Genomic DNA, 12,410 nt, shown 5'->3' on the forward strand with positions numbered 1-12,410 from the left:
TTCAAATCCACCAGCAGCTCCAGGGGAGACAGATGGGCACTCTCCTCCAGTACAATTTACTGACTTTGAAAACCTACATGAGGGTCAGCTACGGATCGGTTCTGATTCGATGGTACACATCATTTAAATGTGAGAAAAATATATTTTAAAAGATAATGAAATCAGAATCATCTAAGATGTTCCATTTATGTAAAATTCTATAAAGATAACTTGAATAGTGTGAAACAAAATGTGTATAAACTTTGTAAGCAAACCAATTTTAATAAAGATAAAACGGTAATTTGAAAATGTATAAAAATTTAACTATGATCAAGTTTCCTTTTCAGTAGCTAGTCTAATGTTTATCAATATTAAATCATAAACCTTTCAGAAATGTTGTCAAATACATCTTTATAGAAGAATGCTATCATGCATAAAAATGTGGTTATTTAACTGCCCCCCCCCATTTATTTAATTTTGCTTAGTCACATGTAGATTTATGACTATTTTGAACATTTTTCAGCTGCCAGTCATTTCTTTAGGTTACTCTGAAACAAAACCAAGGAAAAGATGCCAAAATTTAAAAAGCTTTTCTAAAAACTTCTATTACCTCGTAATGTAAACTTTGTTTCTACTTATATACTCTAGATTTATAGCTTTATAGAGTGTAATATACTTGTATAGTAAATGTCTAAGTTTTAAAATGGTAAAATTTCTTTTTTCTCTAGAACTTCTACATGGTGACATTTACCTAAAAGTATGTAGTGGATTATGACTATGTCTCACATTAATAAAATTCCTGCTCACATTAATCTCTGAGCAAAAAAGATGACTATTTCATATATAACCTCCAATGATTTCCTTGTGAACTATTATTCCATACATCTGACATCATATATACGTATGACTTATATTATACAAGTATATCATTTATAAGCTTTATTTTTCCACTTAAAATTTCTTAAGCATCAATTTACAAGCCTGCTACATTTCATCAACCCAACTGTTTACTGAATTAGAATTAATATCTTGGTGAGCTCTGGTGGCCTAGTGGCAGGAAACTGTACTGCAATCCCAGAGGTGCGCGGTTCAAATCCACCAGATGCTCTGCTGAAGAGGGAGGAACAATCGCCTCCTGTACCAGTCAGATCCAATTTGACGGTACACACATAAAATAAATAAATAAAAATTTAAAAAAGGAAAAAAAGTAGAACTATTATCTTATTTAGGGTCAGAGAAGAGTCAATGAAATGCATCTGACCTAAACATAAAATATGAAAAGTATGATTTCAAAATACCAAAGTAGTAAAAATGTTGAAGCGCATATAAAAATAATAAATTAGCAACAAAAACAAAATTCACATTAAATACAGGATGTCCCAGTTTTGAGTATTTGGATTATTTTTAAAAACATTCTGAATCTTTTGTTATATGGAAATTCTGTAGTGAAACTTGTTTACTTTAAAATATATCTTTAATATATTTACATTAAATAAATTTAACTGAGACTTAACCTATTAAATAGTCCAAACTGTTATTTCACATTCCAGTAAAGATCTATACGTTTTTAAATTTGTCATTTTTGCCCCACAAGTTCACTCTATAAAGATAGCTTCTAAACTGAAGAGAATTTTAGCTCGGGTGAGATACGGAAAGAGATTTCAGTTATACCAGGTTCAGTGCTTATGACGATGGTCTAAACATGTAAGCAATCACTTGGCCTTGCTAAAACTTTTAACACATTTATGACCATTAATAAACCATGGAAAACTATGCCAAACATTAAACCCAAAAAGCCTTTACTAATTTTATTCTTTTTACCAAGAATTAAGGTTCCTGAGGACTATTTTTAAAAATAGTATTTCTCAAGCTTTCATTTTTCACAAATCAAATTCACAAATATGGTCAAAGTTCTGTAGTTATTCCTGTTATTCCTGAGGATGCCGCTGGCTGGTTTCTGAGTAGGAAGACGATGCTGTGGCAGTAGGGCAGCACAGTCTGATGAGTTGTTTTTCCATAAGATAGGATTTATGCTGATCCATCCACAACTTCTGTCCACTCACTTATGTCAGAAAGCACTCATGTGCAAGATAATGAGTGGGGTTAAGGATGATAATCCATATTCAGATTTGTAACAAAGCTAAGTTGGTCCTTATGGAGCTCAAAGCTGTAATTGTCGCCCAAGTATTTTATGGTCAGTACTAAATAACCACAAACTCCCCTTATATTCATTAAAACAAAACAGGAAGGGGAAAGAAAATGCCTATTGTATTAAAAAAACTTACTATATAAAAGACCTTGTCTTTCATTCTAGAAAGCCTTTTTTACAATCCCTAACACAGAATCAAAGGCTTAATGCTTACAAAACTTCATCAGTAGTAGTGTTCCACCACCATTGTTCTATCAAAACTACAAACAAATGTAATTGTGAACATTTCTTCTAGGAGTTGCTACTAGGTAGAACTATAGAGACCTGGAAGCAAAACACAATCGTGTCTTTTTCTCCTAAAATCATGGGATTCTTTTATTTAGAATTAGTTAACGTACACTCTTTAAGGCTAAGTAAGCTTCTAAAGTAATTAGCTTAAAAATACGAGCAGTGTTCTGATGTCAAATGTCCAGGTCATCTATTTTGTCTGATGTTTTTTTAATCTGCTTTAATGAAATTTCCTTCTTTAGAATACACTTTAAGTACTGCTTCCTTTTAAAAATAATTTGCTTATATCCTACTAATCCTTAGAATTCTCCTGAACCTTAGAGGTAAAAATCTGGCAATCACAATTCATAATCAATAAGGCTTTGGTCATCACATTTTTGGTGTTAGAAACTAAAAACAGTTGCATACTGAATTCCAAATATATATATAGATAGATACACACAACAGTCAGTCACATACACCTCTCAATGAAAAAACAGCTTAATTATTAGGATTAATGAAGTATTTTTCCCATGTTCAACTGACAAAATTACAATATCCTGGTCACTTATTGTCTCTGGAAAATTTCTTGGAATTTTGAGATAACTATTCATTGGTCTTCACTCCAATGCAAAATTCTTCTCATATAATCTCTCCATTTTTTTCAACCTTTTTGTTCAATATGCATGAAATTAATGGCTGAAAATATATGTATCAGGATTTCTAAGTCTGCCTTACTTTCTTTACCATGGTTTGTATTCAAGCTACTATAAGAACATTGCATCAGTTGCAAATTTCAATCTCTTCCTCTTGAGATGTGCGGGTCTCATTTGAGAATTAGCAGTTTAATTACTCAACTAGCTTCATATAATATTTTCCAAACCAGCCATTACTCCCTTTTATTGGTGATGATACAAGTTCAAATGTTAAAAATCCATGTGAATATAGATCAACACCTAAACTGATTGACAGATGCACTGTCTGCTTATCATGTGCAGCTTTACTATATAGAACTTTTCCCTTTCAAAATGCCACAGGTCAAAAAAACACAGTGAAAATGTCGCCTGTGAATAGCTCCTGGGGAAAGAAATAGTGCTATCATAACATTTCTGATTTGGGTTCTGTTCACTTTCTGATTATATAAACAAGACTGATTTGTTTGTAGTATTAAAGGTGTTTAGTGAAAGATATGGCCAGTGACGGGAACCTGAAGGTGAAAAGTACAGGTCTCTCTGACCTATATATCCCAGATCTGCAAAAGGAGAAGCTTGACATTTTAAGGGCCTCAGACCAGTCCATTCCTTGGACAAATGTCTCTGGATATCAAGGGCAAGAGTAAGAAAAGGTAATGATACTAAGTCTAGGGTATCAGAATTCCCACCGCCCTATTAAGTCTCCACCCTCCCAGATCCCCCAAGCGTGATTTTGCACAACAAGTTAAATAAAAGTAAACTGTTTATTAAAAGATACAGCAAAGGTACAGATACAGAGATACATACAAAGGTACAGATATATATATATATATTTACATATATATACAGTCTTGTTTTCATGTGCATTATATTTAGCAGCACATTATTTAATCAGGCGGCATTTTAATGGGATTATTTTGACACTTGGCATTATTACTGCGTCATTTTGACAAGATACAACTATAGCCTCATGTAAATTACAAGGTGTAACTTCCACTTCTCCAACTTTTAATAGTAGCAAAGAGGGGAAGGAGAAGGGAATTGTGTACCAAGGCTGAGCATTAGGTTAAACACAAGAATCCAAAAGAACCAAGGTGATACAGGGAAGAAAAACCAACTAAACTGAAATACTACCTAACAACCCAGAAAAACAGTAAATAAGCACTATTTAAGGGCAGTGGGCCCAAGATGCTCATTATCAGTTATCTTTTCAAATACAGTTCTTGTGTTGAACCTGATGATCTTCCTCTCAGCTCAATCCCTCCACCCAATAAATTTGCTACCACCAAAATCTAGAGCTATAGAGTCTCGAAGCAAAACGGGAAGCTAAATAGTTGTACCTTGGGCTACCTTCCCACAAGTGCATGGAGGGCCCAATGTTAGGTAAGGATGTGATAACACTGTTCTCTGCAATTCGATGCTTTTCACTTTGTGGCTTGGTTCCACAAAGTGAATTGCATCGAGTTACTGTCAAATGAGAAGCTGCGGGTTGTTTCAGCTGTCGTCTAACCCGGCCCTGCCGTTTAACCCGGCCCTAAGAAGAGTGAAACAGAATCCAAATCAGATATAAAATAACAATAAAATGGCAGATAGTCAGGTATTAAAAAAGGAAAAAACACACATTTTATTTCTTTTACTTACCTCAGAGGGCAAATTGCTGCTGAAAACATTATCATCATCATCTTTGTTTTCTTCACCATTTTTTTCGACAGGAACCCACTCTCCATAAACGCTATCTGCTTCTTTTTTTCGATGTTGAGATCCCGATGATACAGGAAATTCTTTTGTTAATGTTACCTGGCTTTTTGGTGGTGTTGGCTTTGCTGCAGCAATCTAAAAAATAAATAAATTTCATTAAACTCCCATGTAACAAATATCTACAATGAAGTGTTTTCTGGAGTTTCAAAATAATATCAAGGAAATGTACATTTCACATTATTTCTAAATATATAAAAAGAATTAATAAACTTAAGAATTTGAGTTTTATTTAAACAGTCTCATATACTGTGTTTTATCAGTCCATAAACTAATACTCACATTCAGATTGAAAAAAATGGGTTTGGGTTCACTGAGTTTAAAGGGATGATGATAAAAAGGAGGTTCTTCTTCCTCTTCATCCGAAACATGAGGTTTATTCACTATTACATCATCATCTTCTTTACTTTGTGCAATCTGTTTGCATTTCTTAAAAAGCAAAAAAACAAAAGGTAAATCTTACACATTTATGTAAAATTTCTTAATGTAGCCATGTAAAATCAACATTCAAGAGTAAAAGTTACTAAGTTATAGACAAGTAACTCAGCTTAATAGCTATCATTTAAACACAGTCTTGCTTTTCAGTCAGTCAACAACATTTATTGAGCACCTACTATGTGCAGAGCACTGTACTGGGCACTGTCGAGGGAATACAAAAAGTAGAAGACATGGTCCCTGCTCCCAAAGAGCTTACAATCTAGTCAACAGACAGAATACATACACATGAAATAATTGAAAACATTTTTACAGAGCAACACAATAACAAGTGCAAACTGATATAATACAAACCAAGTACATAAGTGCTAGGAAAAAAGAAAGAAAACCAAAGGCTTAAGAGAATAGCCAGCCAAGATTAGATAATCTAGAGATAATTCTTGAAAGTCTGAGCAAGATTTTCATACTGAGAAACAAATATATTGGTAAAGAAAGGAAATAATAGTCATCCTAGCCAAGTTACGGTAAAAGGGTTAAAAAAATTGTTAAAAAGGACAAAAGAGCTGAAGATTAGGCTAAAACAGTAAAGAACAGAAAAGTGTTCACATGCTAACTTCATATAAGGAGCTTGGATTTGAATGGAAACCTTTATTAACAGGTCATTATGTGTGTTTTTAAGTTGTAACTTGTATTTCAAGAAATCTAAGTGAGGAAATAAATTATAATCCTCAAACTGAGTAGCAAAATAAAAGATTTGAAGCATTCAGAATAGGGTTCAATGGCAAGATGTCTCACCATAAATGTGTTACAGGTTAAGTCTCTTTTAAGAAACAGAACTCAAGAATGGAAAATAAGGCATGATGGAGAAGGTTCAAATGATAACATCTGACAACTGAAGCAAAGTCAAAGTCCATTCCTTCCTGAGAAGGAAAAGACTATTAATTACCTGGCTTTATAAAAAGGTCCAAGTATATCTGGGCAAATTGGTCTCTAAATAGGCTCAATTCATCACATCCATTACCAAATGAAAAACAATACAATTGGATAAAAAGCTCATTTAGAAAAAAAAAAAAAACAAAAACCCCAACTAAATAAACTAGCATGTAGCTGAATGGAACTGAAAGTAATGACAGTGGCAGGCTGCTGTAAGGCTAGCCAATAACAAGTTTCAATATATGAAACAGTATATTTCTGGATCCTAGCAGCAATATTTAGCGTTCCCCGCCCCCCCCAACGATAATACAACAAAGCCCCACCCCCAAAAAAAGCCTCAATTGAAAAGATCAAAGTTTTAAAAACAAAGTATGTTTAAAATACATATGTTACTGCCAAAACCCGAATCGCAGGAAGAACTGATAATGGCCGGCCATTATCGCCAATGGCTGGTACCAAACAGCCAAAACCCGAAATGTTGATGTGAAAGAAGTTCCTTTCAGACAATGGCCAGCTATTCTCATTAATTTCCAAGCTCCGGTGGCAAAAGATCATTTCTGAAGATTGTCTGTGTCTTTGCGTATATGCAGTACACTCGTGGCGATCAGTGAACACGTCGTGAATGGAAACGAAACTGTAGGCGAGCTTCTGCGTGTTGCTCACTCAACACCTCCTCCATTCAAACGAACCGTCCCACTCCTCAGTCAGTTTGGCTTCTAAAACTGGAAAGCAAAAGTAATGGGAAGTAACTTTTAGCTAGCGGAGCTTAGCCATCCCGGATAATGGCCTGCTAAACAGAGCTTCTGCCGCTGCCACATCTGTATTTCGGGTTTTGGCCACTCCGTGCCAGCCATTATCAGTTCAGCCCACAATTCGGGTTTTGGCACGCTCCAGAGTCACTATCACTGGAATAATCCATTTAAGAAGAAAACCAAATCCTATCTAGCTTACCTCTGTCAGTTCTTCTATCGTTGCTCCTCCAGACTTTTTTGCAACTTTCTCTTCTATTGAAGGTGGAGGTGCAGGTTTTAGGTTTGGCGGTAAAGGAACACCAGCCTTAGCACACATGGCCGCTGCATTTGCTTTGGCTATTTCAAGTAATTGAGCCTTATCTAGAAGAAAAATACAAGGCATTTTCCTAAAAGGCTATGCATTTTGTACATTCAAATTTTACCTACTATTACTATTAAAGAAATCAAATTTCTTATGTTTTTTCTTTGATCGTATATTCTAACTCAAACTTATTAAATGAGTGCCCCTATTTAAGAAATTATGTTCACATGGCACTTGCCATTGGAAAATTACATAAAACAGCTAACTTCTATGGTTGTTAATTTATATCCTGACACCCACTGAGACATAACCTCCAAAATGTCTCTTTTCCAAGCATATCATATCCTTAACCTCCATGTCTTTACTAGTATTTTACTACAGGAAATTACTCTTCTAATCAGGACTTCAAATGTGCCCCATTTAGGTATCAACTCTTCCAAGAACATGACCTTAAAGTGTAATTAATTCTAATTTCTACTACACTTCTCTAAAATACCTTACTTATATAAACACTGTAATAATTATCACATTTCACATTCTGCTTCGGTAGTTTCACTATATGGTAAAGGGAGGTAAGCATGCACTTTGAACACAACTCTTTTACACTATTCCTTTGGACAGGCTTTGAAATTAGAAATCTTTAAGATTAAAATGCTCTCCCCCTTGCTCTCTTAAGGATCATTTTCAACAAACTTAACCTGAAAATTATTAAAATTATTCATCTAGAGTTTCACCTCTTTTTCCAAGTCACTGCCCTCCATGTTAGTAACTCCCCTCCTGCAAAGTTTACTTCTTATTAAAACTGCCTTCACGTCTATATTAATAGATGGTTCAAATTCACCAGCTGCTAAGTGGAGAAAAGATAAGCTCTCTCCTCCTCTGCAATTTACTACTTCTGAAAACCTGCTGAAGGGTTAGCTACAGAGAACGGACATTTTAGGCTTTTTCTGCCACTACATATGTTTAAATACATGGAAAAATACTTCAAATATATACTAGCCTAGACTTTCAATTTACTAAATCCTTCTTTTTATTCTTAATTATGCACGAAAACAGGCTTCAGTTAAACAAAGTAGGAAAACATCTTCTTGGCTCTAATTAAATCTATTTCTGCATTCAAGTATTTCTAAACATGGGATATTTCTAAAAATTAAAAAATAAATTTTATCCTACACTAATATTTTACATTTTCTCAAAAAGAAGGGGGGAACCTTCAAGTTACCCTATATTCTCTAATGGATTTTTTAGAAGTACTCACCCAAATCTGTCAAACGTTTAGGCGATCTTCCTCTTTCAGAAGACCTGGATCTTTTACGACGAATAGGAGATCTGCTAAACCTTCTTCTCAAAGGTGTTCGTGACCGCCTCAGTCTGACTGGTGATATACTAAAGCTTCTTCGTCTTATCACAGATCTTGACCTTCTCCGGCGGCTCGGGGTGCGACTCCTCCTGCTTGGAGTGCGGCTGCGCCGGCTCGGAGTGCGACTCCTCCTGCTCGGGGTGCGGCTGCGGCGGCTCGGGGTGCGACTCCTCCTGCTCGGGGTGCGGCTGCGGCGGCTCGGGGTGCGACTCCTCCTGCTCGGGGTGCGGCTGCGGCGGCTCGGGGTGCGACTCCTCCTGCTCGGGGTGCGGCTGCGGCGGCTTGGGGTGCGACTCCTCCTGCTCGGGGTGCGGCTGCGCCGGCTTGGGGTACGGCTGCGCCGACTTGGAGAAATGCTAAAGCTCCTCCTTCTCCCAATAGATCTAGACCTTCTTCGACGACTTGGAGTATGACTTCGACTCCGTCGACTTGGGGTGCGACTGCGAGCTCTGACTGTTTTTCGATTGTCTCTGGAACTTGATCTTTTTCTTTTTCTTTCCCTAGACTTGGATCTGTGCTTTGGAGATCTTTTGCGCTTCTCTTTGGATACAGAACATCTTCCTCTAGACTTTGATCTTGACCTGCTGCTTCTCCTCCTGCGTCTTGAACGTGACCGTGAACGTGTTTGGGAACGATGAGACTTGGACTTAGATGATCTCTTTCTTGCTCTAGAACGAGATTCACTGGTGCGCTTGCGTGATTTGTGCTCAGAAGACTTGGAACGTTTGCTTCGAGATCTTAAGGAAGAGTCTCTCTTCTTCTCTTTTTCACCTTTATCACGGTTCTTATTTTTCTTGCTTTTTTCATGTGTGTCCTTAACTTTTACAAATATTTCATAATCATCTTTTTCCTCTGAAGATGACTCTGAAGCTCTATCTAGTAAACCAGTTACAACTGGACTTGCAGCAGGTTTATCAGCATCACTTGCAAGTAAAGATCCTTCAATACCAGCTCTAAGGTTTGCAAGACGTTCCATGTCTTTGGGAAGTAATGGTCTCACTAAATCTGCTTCATTAATATCTTCAATATTGGCAGAAAGTCCTGAATCAGGTATTACCTCCTTTGTGGGAAGAGATACTTCTTTATCTTCACTACTTTCTTTAGGGCTTAAAGCAACTGCTACTGTCTGGTCACTATCTTTCACAGGTAATGGTCCTGCTGTATGCTCACTAACAGTATTGGATGGTAAATCAAGATGAATGTCTTTAGCAGGTAAAGGTCCCTCTATGTCAGCTTCACTACCACCACTTGGGCTGGTGGAAATTACCATATCATGTTCAGTATCTTGGGTAGTTAAAGATACCTCAACATATTTATTAACTGAACTGAAAGGAGATGCTGTGGCAAGTTCAGTACCTTCACTAGTTCCTTTCGCATCAGGTTCAAGAGAAAGAGGATCAGTAGAAGACAAAGTTCCACCTACATCTGCCTCACTAACACCAGGGCAAGTAACTAATACTGTGCATTGTTCAGTCTCACTGACAGGTAACATTTTCTTGTCCATTTCAACACCTCCATCAGTGCTAGTAGCAGACACTGTATTATGCTCTGTTTCTCTACCAATTAAATGATTATTTACACCAAGGTCTATACTCATACTATGTTCATGTGCATAAGATTCACTCTTCAGGCATCCTTCACCTTGTGGCTCTTCACCTGAATACATGGTAATATCCTGCACACCAATCTCTGGAGCAAGATTAGAATCACCAGGTACTAAATTCATTCCCTTTATGATGTGTGTGGAGGACATAACGCTGGACTCCACTATCACTGATGTAGACTGTAAAACCAGTTCAGTTGAAATTACTTGTGTGTGCTCTGTGACAGTAACTGCAGGCTCTGAAATTGTCAGTGTAGATTCCTGAACAGAAACAGATGGCTCTGAAACAATCATGGTAGGCTGAAGTACTGACGCTGGTGGTTCCCCAATCGGTACAGGAGGCTCCAGGGCAGAAACTACGGGCCCAGGAACACGCTCTGGCTCAGTCACAGTCAGTGGTTCTGAGACAGCTACCACCAGCACCTCAGAGACAGCCAATGGCTCTGGGACAGCCAGTGGCTCTGGGACAGGTACTGCCAACGGCTCTGAGACAGGTACAGCCAAAGGCTCTGGGACAGCCATCACCATTGGCTCCGGGATGACCACTGCTGGCAGCTCTGAGACAGCCATGGATAATCGCTCTGGAGTGCTGTGCACTGATTCTGCAATAGTTACAGCTGGGTTCAAGAAGGACAACGGTACTTCTGCAGCACTATTTCCTGAACCTCTGACGGATTCAAAGGTTTCCGCTGCATCTGACATGCCAGGAGTCTCTGATGGTAATGTAGTAGATTCAGCCATCATGGGCATTTCAGGTACTTGTGGCATATTTTCATGTTCTAATACAGCAGACTGCACAGGTGCTGACAGAACTGAAGACTCTGGCTCTGGGAGTGGTTCTGGAACAGTTACAACAGCCTCTGATGCTACCACTGAAGGCTCTGATGCTGACAATGAAAAATCAGCAGGCACGGTCAAAGGTTCTGTAATCTCATTTTGACTTGTAGGCGGCTCAGGAAGCGGTACTGATTCTTCAGGAGGCAAAGTTGAGACATCAGTAGGCCATGCATTTTCAGTTGTTAACTCTGACTGCTCAGCAGGTAATGCAGGACCCTCTGGTGGTTCCTCAGGTGGCAATGGCGGTGTCATTGGTGGCTCCTCAGGTGGCAATGGTGGCATTGTTGGAGGTTCTTCCGGAGGCAAAGGTGGCACCATATACGCCTCCGTGTATGTATCAGTATAAGAATCGGTGTAAGAATCACCTGCCATAGACATCATTGAACGATCAGCTGTATAAGACGACATCATAGATCGGTCAGCTGCAGAGTACGATGACATCATAGACCGATCAGCAGCAGAGTATGACGACATCATGGACCGGTCGGCACCCATGGACATCATAGATCGGTCAGCCATTGGGGACATCATGGAGCGTTCATAAGCTGACATCATAGAGCGTTCATAAGCTGACATCATAGAGCGTTCAGCCATAGGGGACATCATCGAGCGCTCGTAGGCTGACATCATCGAGCGCTCATAGGCTGACATCATCGAGCGCTCAGCCATAGGGGACATCATAGACCGCTCATAAGACATCATAGAGCGTTCATAAGATGACATCATGGAACGTTCTGCAGCATAGGACATCATCATAGAACGTCTAGAAGCTAACATCAGGGGTCTAGGTGCTAGCCTATATGGTCTAGGTGCTATCCTGTAAGACCTAGGTGCTATCCTATAGGGCCTAGGTGACATCCTATAGGGATCAGGAGTTAGTCTATAAGGATCATGGCCTAATCTGTAAGGGTCCTGTCCTAACCTGTAAGCATCATGACCTAATCTATACGGGTCATGACCTAATCTGTAGGGATCCTGGGCTAGTCTGTAGGGATCCTGGGCTAACCTATAAGGATCAGGAGATTTTGAGTCCAACATAGAAGAATCTTGGGAACTAGATGCCAACATCTGGGCATCCATGGTACCAGACGCTAACATCTGAGCATCCATGGTGCCCGAAGCTAACATCTGAGAGTCCATAGTACCAGTTGCTAACATCTGGGAGTCCATGGAGCTAGTTGCTAACATCTGGGAGTCCATAGTACTGGTTGCTAACATCTGGGAGTCCATAGAGCTAGTGGCTAGCATCTGAGAGTCCATGGAACTGGTGGCTAGCATCTGGGAGTCCATGGAACTGGTGGCTAGCATCTGGGAGTCCATGGAACTGGTGGCTAGCATCTGGGAGTC

The 12,410-nt window shown here is 38.7% G+C and overlaps 1 protein-coding gene across 2 annotated transcripts in view; it reads right to left on the bottom strand.

Moving 5' to 3' along the window:
• Positions 1 to 12,410, bottom strand: part of SON (SON DNA binding protein) — a 31,722-nt gene that overhangs the window by 9,954 nt on the left and 9,358 nt on the right. Inside the window, exons 4-9 of one of the 2 annotated variants that reach the window (XM_006886749.1) lie at positions 8,944 to 12,394; positions 8,522 to 8,796; positions 7,162 to 7,322; positions 5,125 to 5,271; positions 4,729 to 4,920; positions 4,367 to 4,621 (exon numbers count right to left, since the gene is read on the bottom strand). In XM_006886749.1, coding sequence (XP_006886811.1) covers positions 4,367 to 4,621; positions 4,729 to 4,920; positions 5,125 to 5,271; positions 7,162 to 7,322; positions 8,522 to 8,796; positions 8,944 to 12,394 — 4,481 coding nt within the window. Of the gene's footprint in view, positions 1 to 4,366; positions 4,622 to 4,728; positions 4,921 to 5,124; positions 5,272 to 7,161; positions 7,323 to 8,521; positions 8,797 to 8,943; positions 12,395 to 12,410 lie in introns of those variants that run through there. The other variant, XM_006886748.1, reaches the window with a different exon arrangement.

Source organism: Elephantulus edwardii, unplaced genomic scaffold, assembly GCF_000299155.1.
Source record: "Elephantulus edwardii isolate Elephantulus edwardi_28Jun2011 unplaced genomic scaffold, EleEdw1.0 scaffold00051, whole genome shotgun sequence".
Taxonomy (NCBI): Eukaryota; Metazoa; Chordata; class Mammalia; order Macroscelidea; family Macroscelididae; genus Elephantulus; species Elephantulus edwardii.